Raw genomic sequence first — 15,486 nt, 5'->3', positions numbered from 1 at the left:
CTGAGATGCTGCCTGACCTGCTGAGTTACTCCAGCATTTTGTGAATAAATACCTTCGATTTGTACCAGCATCTGCAGTTATTTTCTTATACATCTGAAACTGCATATCTCTGCCACTATTAGCCAAGTTATATTTCCATGCTGCTATATTTTCACCATCAGAAGTTTATTCCTAATAGTGCTTAAACTGGATTAGGAAAAAATAGTTCACTTCAACACAGTATAAAATAACCCTCAAACTCCTCCTTCCCCCTAGTATAAGCTTGGTCTTGCTGATGTACAAGAGGCCACATCGGGAACACTGGATGCAAATGAGGTTAGAGAAGGTGGAATATGAGGAGCTGTTCCTCCAGTTTATGTGTGACCTACTCAGGCAATAGAGCCAGGACAGAAAGGATTGCTTGAGAATGTGAGTCAAAATGATTAGGAACTGGGAGACCCAGTAGGTCTTAGCGGATCGAAAGCAAGTGTTCAGGGAAACGGTCACCAGGTTTACGCTTGGTCTTGCCGATGCACAAGAGGCCACATCTGGAACACTGGATGCAGAAGATGAGGTTAAAGGAGGTGCACAGGAACCTCAGTCTCATCTGAAAGGGTTGCTGGGGTTCCTGTACTACGCTTGGGTAGTTTATAATCGACCTACCATACACATGTTTAACTAGGGTTGCCAACTGTGTCGTATTAGCCAGAACATCCCATATTTTGGGCAAAATTTGTTTGTCCCGTATGGGACCGCCTTTGTCCCGTATTAGGCCCGGAGGGGGGCGCTGTAGGCCCGGACACTGTAGGCCTGGGGGCCGCTGTAGGCTAACAGAGTGTGTTCGGGGAGCGGAGCCGAGTGTGTTCGGCTGACGGAGGTTGCATAGCAACCTGCCTCCTGGCCTGGGCGGCCATCATTGGTGGAGCGGGAGTACGTGGCCGCTAGCTGGATGAGGTCACGTGGGGTGCGGGCGGTGATGTCACGTTGTCCCGTTTTTGGGAGTTAGAAAGTTGGCAACCCTACCGACAGGCTTTCGTCCCTCTCCCTGGTTCTGGCCCACCTCCCTTTCACCTATACCCTAATTGCTTCCATTATTACCTTCCTTATTTGTTAGATTTCAGCATTGGCAGCTTTTGTGTTCGTTTCTCACTATTATCCAGCAACCTCCTCCATCTTCATCATCCCCATCCCAGCCTACGGCTTTTATTTCCGTGCCTGCTTCCATCCTTTATTCACTTGCCTGTCTCCGAACTTCACCCATGCTGCTCGTCCCCCCATTGTTGCTCGCCCTCCCCTCCATGTTGCGCACCCCCTCCAATTCCCCCCCCCCAATGTTGCTCCCCCCCCAATATTGCTCACCTCCCCTCCAATGTTATTCATCCCCCCCAATGTTGTTCATCCCACCGAGTCCCTTGGTCCTCCCTTCACCCTTCACCCTCCCTTCACCCTTCGTTAAGTTCATTCGTGTGTAGGAACTGCAGATGCTGGTTTACACAAAGTGATGGAGCAATTCAGCGGGCCAGACAGCATCTCCAGAGAGAAAGAATGGGTGATGTTTCGGTCGAGACCCTTCATCAGACTTAGAGTCGGGGTGCAGGGAGGCACAGAGATAAGGAAGGTTAAGGTGTGAAAACTAGGCATCAAAGGTGATGGAGTTCAAGGAAAATGTAGAATAGATCATTCCTAGCTAGGAAAAGGTGACATCGAAGCATGCAAAGATGACATTTAATCAGGGGGACGGTCAGAGATCACTTTATTTCATGGGTAGGAAGGATCTGCAGATGCTGGTTTAAATTGAAGTTATATCACAAATTGCTGGAGTAACTCAGTGGGACAGGCAGCATCTCCGGAGACAAGGAATGGGTGACGTTTTGGGTTAAGACCCTTCCTCAGACTGATGTCAGGGGAAAGGGAGGTATATATATAAGGAAATGTAAGGTGTGAAAACAGGACAAAGGGAATGGAGTTCAAGGAAAATATAGAAATGATTGTTGTTAGCAAGGAGAAGGTGACAACACATACAGAGATAACATTTAATCAGGGGGCCAGTCATAGTTAGTTAGTTTGTGGCATCCGTCCATCTGCGAGAGATGATGGTGCGACTTGGCGTTGTCCTGCTTGGAGAGGGGGATTTTTCATCTGTGGTTACATCTCACCGTGCCCAGCAAGGATGAAGTGTCCTCTCGGGGCTTTAGAGTCAGGAGCCTCGATGCTGCAGTTTTGAGTTTTGACTGCCCGACCACGGGTGAAGAAGCAAGAAGGAGATAAGACTTTCTTTTTTACCTTCCATCACAGTGTGGAGATGCCTGGAGGAAAGTCACTGTGATGGATGTTTGTGTTGAATTATGTAGTTGTGTGTTTTTTGTTGCTTTTTGGGTGTTGTGACTGCATGGTAACTAAATTTCGTTCAAACTTGTTTTGAATGACAAATAAAGAAATTCAATTCAATCAATTCAATTTGATTTGGCCGCTGAGCCTGGGCAGGTAAATGGGAATACAAACTTGCCCAGCATCTGTATTCCCCTCTCGACCTGGTAGGCTGGTTCCAGAGGAACGGTGTGGCTGCGACGTCTGGGGCCTACTCTTTTGCAGGAGTTGCTGGAAGGCGGACAAACGAGGGATCAGCTGACCATCTTTAGGTACTCCAGTCAAAGTACAGAGATAACATTTACTCAGCGGGGACAGTCAGAGTACAGAGATAACATTTACTCAGGGGGGCAGTCAGAGTACAGAGATAACATTTAATCAGAGGGCCAGTCAGAGTACAGATGTAACATTTACACAGGGGGGCCAGTCAGAGTACAGATGTAACATTTACACAGGGGGCCAGTCAGAGTACAGATGTAACATTTACACAGGGGGGCCAGTCAGAGTACAGATGTAACATTTACACAGGGGGCCAGTCAGAGTACAGATGTAACATTTACACAGGGGGCCAGTCAGAGTACAGAGATAACATTTAATCAGAGGGCCAGTCAGAGTACAGATGTAACATTTACACAGGGGGCCAGTCAGAGTACAGATGTAACATTTACACAGGGGGCCAGTCAGACCTCACTTCATTTCACTGAGCCGTCATAGTGTTTATCGGCCGCAGCGCCCCCTGCTGTGTCGGAGGACTCAGCTGTTGCTCGATTGCTCGGCCTGCAGGGAGGGTGAATTGATGGTTGGCAGGCAACGGGACTGATCCTTCTCGGCACCACTGGCGTCCGTGGAAAAAGAAGCGACGACGGCGGCGGTGGGCCCAGGGGGGGTGAGGGGGATCATGGCTCACTGCGTGTACCCGAGGCCGGGCTCGGGGTCGATCCCGCTGTCGGAGCAGGGCGGCTGGGCCAGCGACAGACACGCACGGTCCCTGCTGGCCCAGATCAACCGCATGAGGGCCCGCGACGACTTCTGCGACGTGAGGCTGCAGGTGGAGCAGCAGGTCTTCAGCGTCCACAGGCTGGTGCTGGCCGCCAGCAGCCCCTACTTCGCCGTGCTCTTCGCAGGGGGCTTGCAGGAAACCGGCCAGAGTCTCGTCCACATCCACGGCATCGAGGCAGAAATCTTCACGCTGCTGCTTGACTTTATTTACACCGGTTGGTAAATGAGAGGGTGGATCAATGTTCTTCTGTCGCTTAACATAGACACAAAATGCTGGAGTAATTCGGCGGGACAGGCAGGCAGCGTCTCTGGAGAGAAGGAATGGGCGATGGTTCGCGTCGAGATCCTTCTTCGGACTGTGTGAAGAAGGGTCTCGACCCAAAACATCACCTATCTCTTCTCTCCAGAGATGCTGCCTGTCCCGCTGAGTTACTCCAGCATTTTGTGTCTATCTTCGGTGTAAACGAGCAACTGCTGTTCCTTCCTACACTTCTTCTGCCGCTTCACTGACCCAGTTGAAAACCATTGAGAATAAACAATTGCGTTGGGGGAGCGAAACAAGCGCCCTCCCAGCACAGGGAGGAGGTGAGGTGGGAGGGAGAAAAAAAAATGGATCACAGATCTGAGGGAGAATTCTACTTTAAAGCTTAAAACCATTCTCTTTGATCAAACTGTTGGTCACTCTCGTGTGGCTTCACTTCTCTTCTTATTTGGTTAATGTGTGTGAAGACCCCGGTCACTTAATTCTGCACTTAAAGGTGTTTCATAAATGCAGATTGTTGTGACAGGAAGCCCGGCTTCGAAATCATTACGCAAAGTGAGGTACCCACCTAATAAAGTCACAACACGGGACTATTTGAATGTTAAACATTAGCCAACATGATCAAAATAAAGCTTTCTGTGTTGTCCACTATTGAGTGATGCTGGTATACAACCAGGCGATTGAAAGGCTCAAGGCAATTATCGTGGATTGCAGTATATAAATTGAAAATATATGTATGAATTAGTTAAAAGACTCTTCAGCTTTAAGAATGAGTGTCATTCCAATCAACTTTAGTAAGCAAACTGGGGCATTGGACCGAGATCGGGTAGTTCTCAGGGCCTGTGTTGGTATTATCAGTGCACAGTGGCGCAGTGGTAGAGTTGCTGCCTTATAGTTCCAGAGACTTGGGTTCAACGGAGTTTGTATGTTCTCCCTGTGACCGCATGGGTTTTCTTCGGGTGCTCTGGTTTCCTCCCACACTCCATGACAGGAGTGTAGGTTAATTGGTTCGGTAAAATTTGTAAATTGTCCCTGGTATGTAGGATAGTACATGTGTACAGGGTGGAGCACTTGGGCCGAAGGGCCTGTTTCCGCGCTGTAGCTCTAAAGTTTAAAGTCTAAAGCCAGTGTGCTGGAGTGGTAAATACCTACGTTTACTTCGATACCCTTCACTTTCCTGTAATCTTACCAAGAGCAGAAGTATCAGCAGTGCTATCTCCAAATCACCATCCAATGCATGAATTCCCATTATTTATATCATGTGGGACCATCACAATGTCAGAATCCACCATCACTACTTAAGTCAGATAAGGAATAATTGGACGTTTGAAAGTATAGACAGTTCTACTGAACAGAAAGAAAACTAATAGTTTTGGACCATTTATTGTGAGTGTCGAATCAACTTGATAAGCAAATGAATGTGGGTAAAATTAGTACATACTGATGACTGCATTCAAAATATTTGAAGTATTCAATGTTGATATCGGAACTCTTCTCACAATTGAATATAGTGAGTTTTAAATGTAGGATTTTAATTGGCACTTCTACTTTGTTTACAGGGGTCATCAGTGTCAGCATAAAAAATGTACAAGAGGTAATCCTTGCAGCGGACATGTTGCAGTTAACTGAGATTGTGAACATGTGCAGTGAATTTTTGAAAGGGCAAATTGACCCCTCAAACTGTGTTGGAATTTATCAATTTGCTGAGCAAATTGCCTGCCATGATCTTGCTGAATTCAGTGAAAGTTATATTTATGTCCACTTTATGGAGGTCTGTAAAACTGAGGAGTTCATGGGATTAGCCAAAGATCAATTGGTTAAAATTTTAAAAAGTGAAGAACTTCAGATTGAAGACGAATATCAAGTTTTCACAGCTGCGATGGAATGGGTTCTCCAGGACATGGTCAAAAGGAAAAAGTATGTGATTGAAATTCTGGATCCTGTTCGCTTCCCTTTGCTCTCTTCACGGAGATTATTCAAGTATATCGAAGGTATTGTACAATTTTGAGTATTCTATATTCCATAGTTGATGTTGCTGATCCTTAGGAAATAACTGAAAAAATGAGTATACAAATGAACTTGCAGTACAAAATTGTCTGCTGTCGATCTCTACAACATTATTAACCCATGTGAATTACATGTTATCTGTGGATTCCTCCCATATAAATTGACGCAAGGAGCTCATAATGAGATGTGATCTCTTTATTTCAAGGCTCTTCTCAGCCAGCTCCTGTAGTAAAGTAATTTACTTTACTTTGCTGCCTAAGAGCTGTCAATTACATGACATAGCTGCCTAGATTGGAGGGTTTCAGCTAAAGGGAGAGGTTGGATACACTTGGATTGTTTTCTCCAGAATGTTGGAAATCGAGGGGAGACTTGATAGCATAGAAAATCATGTGAGGCATAGGTAGGGTAGACAGTCAGAAGGGTCTTCACTGAAGAAAGGTCTCGACCTGAGAAATTACCCATTCTCTCCAGAGATGCTGCCTGTCCCACTGAGTTACTCCAGCATTTTGTATCCATAGACAGTCAGAACCATTTTAGGGTGGAAATGGGTAACACAGGTAAACGTAGCTATCAGGTGAGAGACGATTGTTTGATGGAGATATGTGGGGCATGTTTTTTACATATGGGGTGGTGGGGTCCTGGAACGCATTGCCTGGGGTTGTGGTGGGGGCAAATATGATAGTGGCATTTCAGAGACTTTTGGATAGGCACATGGAAGTGCAGGGAATAGAAGGATATGGATATACGATAAACAAATAAAATCAGTTTAGCTAGGCATCATGTTTGGCACAAGCATTGTAGGACGAAGGGCCTGTTCCTGCCCTGTTTTATGTTCTATAACACAATTATAAAATAACTAATTGTTGTAAAGCAACCATTATTGTTGATAGTCAATAGTACATATCATCATATCATATATATACAGCCGGAAACAGGCCTTTTCGGCCCACCAAGTCCGTGCCGCCCAGCGATCCCTGTACATTAACACTATCCTACACCCACTAGGGACAATTTTTACATTTACCCAGCCAATTAACCTACATACCTGTACGTCTTTGGAGTGTGGGAGGAAACCGAAGATCTCGGAGAAAACCCACGCAGGTCACGGGGAGAACGTACAAACTCCTTACAGTGCAGCACCCGTAGTCAGGATCGAACCTGAGTCTCCGGCGCTGCATTCGCTGTAAAGCAGCAACTCTACCGCTGCGCTACCGTGCCGCCCTTTCACTTCTGATTTTGTTCTGATTAATTTTACATATTTTATTGATCACCAGTTCACTTAATTTCTGTGATCTCACTGGTATGGTGTCACTTACACTGAGCTTCCAAGTTTCCCCAGATGTTGTCGGAATGTTGTTCAACTCCCGATTCATCACTGCAGTTGTCAACAATTTCTCAGGTTGCATTCTTTTAATGCATCAATTGTCTGTGCAATACATCTTGGAAAAGGTCACTGTGCACCGTGCAGAATCTATCAACGATTTGTACAATGTAATTCTCAGTCCCGGATACTTTTCATCAGAGCCTCAAAATCTCACATCTGGATCCCTTCATTGTTGGGAGGTACATGTAAGCCTGAAGAAGGGTCTTGACCCGAAACGTCACCCATTCCTTCTCTCCAGAGATGCTTCCTGTCCCGCTGAGTTACTCCAGCTTTTTGTGTCTATCTTCGGTTAAAACCTGCATCTGCAGTTCCTTCTTACACATGTATGCAAATTCAGTTCTCCGTGTGGTTGAGTTGGCCAAAGGGTCTGTTTTCGTGCTGCATCGCTCTAAGTGAAATGGAGTCAATGTACAAATCTGGTCACCGCCATTCATTATGATCATGGCTGATCATGATCACAATTACATCTATAACTCTCTGAAATTTCTTGCAGTCTTGGGCAGAGCTGTTCCAAAACAAAGCTGTGATGCAACCTGACTAGACACGCTAGTGCATCTGTGGAGGTTTGTAAGAGTCAATGGAGACATACCGACTTTCGTCAGTCTCCTTAGGAAGTAGAGAGGTTGGTGTTTCTTCTTGGCTATCACATCAATTGTGGTTGGTCCACAACATATCACTGGCAATATTAATGCCAAGGAACCTGAAGCTCTCAACCATTTCCACTTCCTCACAAATGATGCAGATTGGAGCATGAACTCCATCATGCTTCTTGAGGTCAAAAGCTAGCTCCTTTGTCTTGCTGATGTTAAGGGACAGTTTATTGTCCTGACTCCATGCAACTAAATTCTTAATCATCTTCTTGTACTCCATCTCATCAATAAAAAGAAGAGGAAAATTATCTGAAGTGCGAGAATTAATATTGAGTCATTTTTGGTCGGGGCATGTTGCAGCCTGCCCAGGTGAAAAATGAAGTGTTGTTCCTTGAGCTTGCGGTGAACCTCAAGTGGAGGGGCCACTCTGGGAGCATGGGAGAGGGATGGTGAATTAAAAGGGCAGACAACCTGAAGCCATTCACCAGAAGGGTAAAAAATAAGGGATCATTAATTAAAGGAGAATTGACAAAAATATCTTTACCCATAATATGGTGGAATCCAAAACTGCCTGCAAGAGTGGTAGAGGTGGAACTGCCTGTGTTCATTAATGAGTTATTTAACTCATTATTGATCTGCAAAGGTGCAATGGTCGAAATGTCTTTGCATCATATTGTCTATTTTAAGAATTATTTATTCCAATTTTATTAGAATGCACAATGATTCACTTTCTGTCTAGCGTTGATATAAACATAGCACAAAATGTAAGGAAATTTGTGTTTGGTAGATTATTTCTTTGTTGTAACAATGCTTCTTGGCAATAAATCTTATACCGTTGGAAAGCCTGTTTATTTCCCTTTTAAATGGTGCCACATTTGTAAGGAACATGCATTTGTGGGATGAGCAGCAGAGCTGAGTATATGGGTTGCGCCCATGAAAAATTTGCCAAATCTTCTCTGCCAATGCCAAACAGCTTATTCTGCTGTTGCTATTGACTCTTGTTTTGAGCTTCTGGTACCCCCAGGTGCTGACAAGAATGGGATGCCATCCCACAACAGTGTGTGACCAGGCTGGTGACCAGCATGAGGAGGAGGTGCCAGGCTGTTATGGCTGTGTATGGTTCTTCCACACGCTACTGTGGCTCCTGTTCATTAAATGAATAAATTGTTAAATTGCCAATATATCTTGTTTCTTCAGACTTCAATCATCCAATCCACCAAACAACACCGAACAAGAGTCAATGGCAGAATAAGCTGTTTGGCATTGGCAGAGAAGATTTGGCAAATTTTTCATGGGCGCAACCCATATACTCAGCTCTGCTGCTCATCCCACAAATGCATGTTCCTTACAAATGTGGCACCATTTAAAAGGGAAATAAACAGGCTTTCCAACGGTATAAGATTTATTGCCAAGAAGCATTGTTACAACAAAGAAATAATCTACCAAACACAAATTTCCTTACTTTTTGTGCTATGTTTAGAAGCTAGGTGTCATTGCTTCTGAGGATTAAAGCATTTTGCAGCTCTAAACCGAGAATCATGGCAGTGGATGTGGACTCTCCTGCTGTAACCATTTCTGGCACTACTTGTACTCGCATGACTCAAAGTCAGTGTTAGACCTCCTGCCACTTTCTGTTCCATTTGTCTACATACTGCATTAATGCTAGCATGCTGCGCTAGTCAAAACACGCTGCGCTAGTCCAAATATGTTTGGAGGACAGAGGTGTATTTTGCATGCTTGTTTGAATATTAGATTTTGCATGTTTTCATCTTGGATTGGATACATCTATAAGTCCCCGCATGAATCCTTTTGTCAACAAGTGATCGAACAGAGTTAGATAGAGCTCTTGGGACCTGCGGAATCAAGGCATATGGGGAGAAGGCAGGAACGGGGTACTGATTGTGGATGATCACATTGAATGGCGGTGCTGGCTCGAAGGGCCGAATGTCCTGCACCGATTGTCAAAAATATATAAATTGTGGCATGTTTTGTAATTAGTTATCTCCCCTGACCTTTGATCTTTGTTCCTAAACTTACAATGCTTCACAATTGATGATGGATTGAGATGAAGTGATTTTGTAGCTTATCTATTTTATTCAATGAAACACCAAATGACCTGACAGGTGCAGTTGGTTGATGGGCGTTGGTAAAGTATTTTGTTTTCTTTCTCAAACAAAATTCACATTGTGTTCATGAATGGGCTTTGCCTTTAATTTCAGTAATGGACTTCATTTAATGTTAGGAAGCCAAAATGTTGTGCATTGGTAATGAGAATCTTATAACAAAGGATAACAACTATCACTAATGACGAGATCAGCCAAATTCCTAAGTCTACAAATTCCTAAATTATTGGACCAGAAAAAAATCTTCATTATTTTAATATTTGAACTACAGAGCTCTTATGCTTTGTTGTAGGCTCAGAGACATCTAATTTTGCTGTCAGTGACTGGTCTGCTATTTTTTATTGTCAACTCCTTTAACAGTGAACAGGCAGGTCTTTTTTGAGCGATCAATTTTGTGAGTGCTAACTTGTTTACGTCATGTACGCTTCAGCACCTCAACACGTCACTTAGGAATTTGTAGACTTATTTTGGCTGATCTTGTCATTAGATTGTCATAAGATTCTCATTACCAGTGCACAACATTTTGGCTTCCTAACATCAAATTAAGTCCATTTTCAGAATATACGGACACATACTTAAAAGAGCTGATGGGGTCAAAACAAAGTATATGGTCTTCTAGAGCACCTCACCAACTTCCTCTCTGAAATATCCTCTGAAATATTGTCGCACTACAGAGTAGAATTCTTTATATGACACATTCTTTAAAAAACCTATCTCAAAGCAACAAGACACAAGAGACTGCAGATGCTGGAGTCTGCCTCCTGCTTCCTGCAAATGAAAGATGTAGCCATGGATACTCACATAGGCCCGAGCCATGCCTGCCTCTTTAATGGCTGCTTGGAGCAGTCTTTGTTCCAATTTTTCTACAGCACCATTTCCCAACTCTTTCCCAATTTGCAGTCGAGATGAAAGGCCTCTACTCAAAACTGAGATGTCCATTTCCCTGACTCACTCATTTGCTCCAGCTGCGCTCCTTTTTTCGCTCAAATCAACAATTATTGATTATAACATTACAAGTGCTAGAGTTGTGAAGAAATTTGTGATGTGCTTAAGTTGTAAAAAATTGTCCTGAACATCAAAATTATTAACTTCAAGAAGCATGGTGGAGTACATGCCCCAATCAGTACCAATGGTGCCGAAGTGGAAATGAGTGAGAGATTCATGTTCCTTGGTGTGAATGTTACCAACCACATTGAAGCAACAACAAAGAAGGCATAACAATGCCTTTACTTCTTGAAGAGACTGATGAAATTTGGCATATCTTCAATGAGATCAACATATATCTCACAGAAAGCATGCTCTTAGATTGTATCCTAGTTTGAGAAAAGTTCTATGCAAGACCACAAGAAATTCAGAGGGTTGTATATGTAGCCCAGTCCATCACATGGACCAGACTTCCCACTGTTGACTTCATCTGCTCTCCTTACTGCCTCGGAAAAGCAGCCAACATAATCACAGACTCAAAGTGCTGGAGTAACTCAGCGAGTCGGGCACATTTCTGAAGAACATGGATAGGTGACGTTTCAGGTCGGGACCTACATGTGACAATAATAAACCTAAACCCAAACTATTTCTTCATTGTGCACAGGCAGCAGTGCTCAAACTCTCCGATCTCATCTCAAATGGATGTGCTAACTAACCTTTATGATAAATAAAATGATTGGAGTTCTATTCTTAGATATTTTAATTGGGTACAATTATTAATGCATTTAGGTTGCTTGTTTTGTTTCAGATTGCTCTGCTTGTGAACTGGCAGTGAGCAATAATGGAGTTTTAGATCCAAGATTTCTCGCAGCACACCTTTCCTACTCACCCACCTCCCTCTCCTTCATTCTCAGCCTTGCTAACGTTAAACTGGAAAATGTTTGTCAAGAAACTCTTTAGCTGTTGGCAGCATTACTAATTATTCTATGATCTTTGCACAATAGACCTCAACTTGTTTGTAATGTCCATGGAAAGGAATTCTGCCTAGCCCAGGAATGACGAGCCCAATTTTAAAAAAAAAGCCTGCCAGACCAGAATCATCTCAGATTTTTCTCACTGGTGGGATGCGGATGGGATGAGCTTTCTTGTAAATAGGGCATCATAGCGGTGCAGTGGTAGAGCTGCTGCCTCATGTGCTAGAGACCCGGGTTCTGTCTGTGCAAAGTTTGTATGTTCTCCACATCATCATGTGGATTTTCTCCAGATGCTCTGGTTTCCTCCCACATTCCAAGGACATGCAGGTTTGTAGGTTAATTGGCTTCTGTAAATTGTCTCTCGTATGTGGGACATTAGGCCTACTGTATGGGGATCAATGGTTGACATGGAGTCGGTAGACCGAAGGGCCTGTTTGCATGCTGTATCTTTCAGCTGATCTAACAACCTAATTGAAATTGAATTTAGTTCAATTTTAATTCCATATTTTAATTCTGTTTTCCTGTCCTGCTCCATCAAACCACAAGGCTTCTCTCTCTTCCAGTGTACGCAACCACCTATCAGGAAGGACAGAAAGCTTTTTTTCCATTAAAGATGTTGCATGAGAAAGTAACGATCCACATATAATTTGTATTGTCTTGGAATTGTGGTGACACAACTTAATTTTAATCTATTCATTACTCCTACCTAATTAAATATCCTAAGGTGAGTAGTAACTTAAAAACCAAGAACCAAAAGCCTTTAAGATCTGCATAAATGAATTAATTGGAGGTGAACTCATTGGCACTCATTTACCAGCTGGTTTTATCGATCTGAATTTACGTTGCAACATGCCTGCCTACACCAGTTTATTTAAAAATATTGAGCATGTATTGAAGGCTTTGGTGTTATATTTCATGCCATTTTTTTTACACACAGCTGCTTCTGATCTTGTCTTCAGGTATTTCTGATTTTAGTTTACGAGTTGCCCTGCAGAAGTTGCTGGAGGAATACAGGGAAGTCAATAAACTTCAAAAAGAAATCAAGATTAGTAAAATGCCACCTGCATCAAAGATTCGTCCTCGAAGGAAAGCCCGGAAGTACCTCTATGCCATAGGTTACCAGTTTTACTGTCATTTCTGTAATCAGATGTAATTATTTTTAAATGGACAGTGAGATATGTGCCACATGTAAGGGGTCAATTAATAGATTGTCACCCTCTATTTCTTAGTAATATCTTAGAGTAAGAGTCATCAGGGATCAGGCCAGAAAGTATTAGTGCATAATACTTATGTCAGAGAGTGAAACAGCCATTTGCCCCATCAAATCCATAGTGGCCCATTGATGTAAAATAGGATAACTGAAATCGTAATAGCACAAAACTAATTCAGCAGAACTGAATAAAGTAACCCTTCACCTGAACTTTATTCAACAAGCCAGGTTGCATCAACTCAACCTGCATTCCACTTAAAACAATCCAAGTTTGTCCAACCTCTCCTTGCAGCTAATGCCCCCTAATCAAGGCATGGTTCTGGTAAAACTCCTGCACCCTTTCCAAAGCTTCCACATCCTTTCTGTATTGGGGTGACCAGAACGGAAATTTTATTTATTTGGGGTGCATTCATTATTAAACACAACCAAATATTATTTCCTGGAACTTATATTGTCTGTGTGATTTTTTTTTTTCTAAGTTCCAGAAGCAACATTTCCCGTAAAAGTTATTTTTTGTGAATATTTAAAAGATCGACAAAGGAAATAGCTTAATAGTCGAAAATCAGGTATACAAATGTTTTCCCACTCCCAGCTAACTGTTCCTGCTTATCTTGCTTGAGTGGCCAACCTCTCCTTCTCCCCCACCCCCCCCCCACCCACTCCCCATAGTGCTAACAGAATATTTGCTCATAAATCTTCATAATGAGGATTTCATCTTCATATGACATTCACATCATCCAATCATACTTGAAGAGCAATTGTGCTGTATGACTCTAAATCATGTAAAATGTGAAAACAAAATTAGTTTTTGCTTTTCTTTTAATTCATTGCATGAGTGTTTTATTTTTTCATTTATTTTTGGAAAATGATCCTGTCATAAAAGCTAATTGAATACAGGAATGTCTCATTTCAAAATTCCTCTGAAAACTAATCAACCCCACGCTCAGTTTAAATTTCTGAGACATTAGTTATATTTTGGCAATTTCTAAACCATGATCAACACACCATGTCATATCCCAGCCATTGGTTTTCATTCCAGACATTCTAAACTTGTCCATGCATAATTGATGGTAACATTTTCAAAGATTTCTTTAATTAAAATCATTTTAAAAGCATTAAATGTATTGTTTCTGGTTCCTGAAAATATCAAAGTCCTATTGTTTAGTTAGCTCATTGAAATTATTTTATTAAACACTTACACTATCATTGCAACTCAGTACAGAGTCAGATTGGGATTTGTCTCAAGCTATAATTTTCACTGTTTCTGTACTATTGACAAGGTGGTTACACACGTCTTCAAGGAGGTCGATGGAGTGATAGCAGAACTCTTAGTTGTGTGGAACGTTTTGATTCATTCAGTCAATACTGGACAACTGTATCCTCTCTCCACCAGGCTAGAAGTGGGTTGGGTGTTGCAGTACTCGAGGGAATGATCTATGTAATAGGTGGTAAGTACCATATTGTCTATGTAATCGGTGGTAAGTACCATTGAGTTTCCGTTTGATTTTAGTTTCTGCTACTATGCAGACATTTATTTTGTCTGAAACAGCATAAAATGGTTTCATATCTAAGACATGGCATCTGTATAGCTCCTTTGTGTTTACTCCCTTTCTGAAGTTCCACAAGACTATTCATTATTTTTGACCTATGGAGGAATGTATTTCTCCTTTTCTCAGTTTTGTTTTATTTTGACTGATGTGTGATAAGGAAACCAAATAATGTTTATTGGTTTAATAAGGAGTAGAATTCAATAAGGAACAGAACTTCAGAGTAAATACTTTGAGACAATGGGAACATTTTAATTACAGTTAAGCTGTTCATTTTTGCATCTCGTAACTCAAATCTGAAGATAAAATTTCATATTAAATATAGAAACTGCAGAAGTACTCAGCAGGATTTCATTATTCTTGTCAACAATTTATTTTTGTCTCTGATTCCAAGTCTCTCAGCTTTCCAATTCAGTTCTTTGTACGTTATTTTGTTTCCATGTTATAGTTATTAGGATTCATGGCTCATGGTTACATGGCATGAATACAACTTTTGTATTTCATTCTTCTTCAGCTTTTAATGCAAGACTGGTTACTTCACCAGGCTCCAGAGATGCTGCCTGTCCCGCTGAGTTACTCCAGCTTTTGGTGTCTATCTTCAACTATTTGAAGTTTTGCCATACTTTGTTCATCCTTAGTCTCATTATGCTTGTGTTTGCCAAGGCTGATGATAAGTTTGAACAGATAGTACCTCAGAATTTTGTAATCCTTCACAAACACTGACTTCTCTGTTTTTGTATAGGGTCAGTTATTTTTTTAGCTAGGATGATTTTTTGTTTCTGATAACACATGCTGATTAAGTAATTTGGTCTTTTAGAACATTTCCCATAAGCTACCAGATCCTTAGAAAACCTTTGACTCAGTACACGAGCCAGCAATTGGATAGGTGGGAGAATTTAAGGTGCTGTGAGCAATAGCAATTTAGTATATATGATTTTGAGTGATGGGGGGGGGGGGGTTAAGTTCTTTCACAAAATCGCAAATTTTAAAAGATTGATTAATTTTACCAAGAAAGTTTGATTTAATAAAGTCAAAATAGATTGATTACATTTTAAATTGTATTGAAGATGATAGGTTATAAAAAGAACAATAGGATTGGCTGTACAAGTAGATGTGTTCA

At 42.0% G+C, this 15,486-nt stretch overlaps 1 protein-coding gene across 2 annotated transcripts in view; it reads left to right on the top strand.

The window, feature by feature from the left end:
- Positions 1 to 3,047: 3,047 nt before the first annotated feature.
- Positions 3,048 to 15,486, top strand: part of ipp (intracisternal A particle-promoted polypeptide) — an 18,956-nt gene continuing 6,517 nt past the window's right edge. The window contains exons 1-4 of one of the 2 annotated variants that reach the window (XM_078408483.1): positions 3,048 to 3,560; positions 5,167 to 5,598; positions 12,569 to 12,724; positions 14,100 to 14,267. In XM_078408483.1, coding sequence (XP_078264609.1) covers positions 3,245 to 3,560; positions 5,167 to 5,598; positions 12,569 to 12,724; positions 14,100 to 14,267 — 1,072 coding nt within the window. In that variant the 5' untranslated portion in view covers positions 3,048 to 3,244. The remainder of the gene's footprint in view (positions 3,561 to 5,166; positions 5,599 to 12,568; positions 12,725 to 14,099; positions 14,268 to 15,486) is intronic. The other variant, XM_078408484.1, reaches the window with a different exon arrangement.

Source organism: Rhinoraja longicauda, chromosome 11 (assembly GCF_053455715.1).
Source record: "Rhinoraja longicauda isolate Sanriku21f chromosome 11, sRhiLon1.1, whole genome shotgun sequence".
NCBI classification, from domain to species: Eukaryota; Metazoa; Chordata; class Chondrichthyes; order Rajiformes; family Arhynchobatidae; genus Rhinoraja; species Rhinoraja longicauda.
Note: the sequence above shows the minus strand (reverse complement) of the source record. Positions and strands in the feature narration are given on the sequence as shown.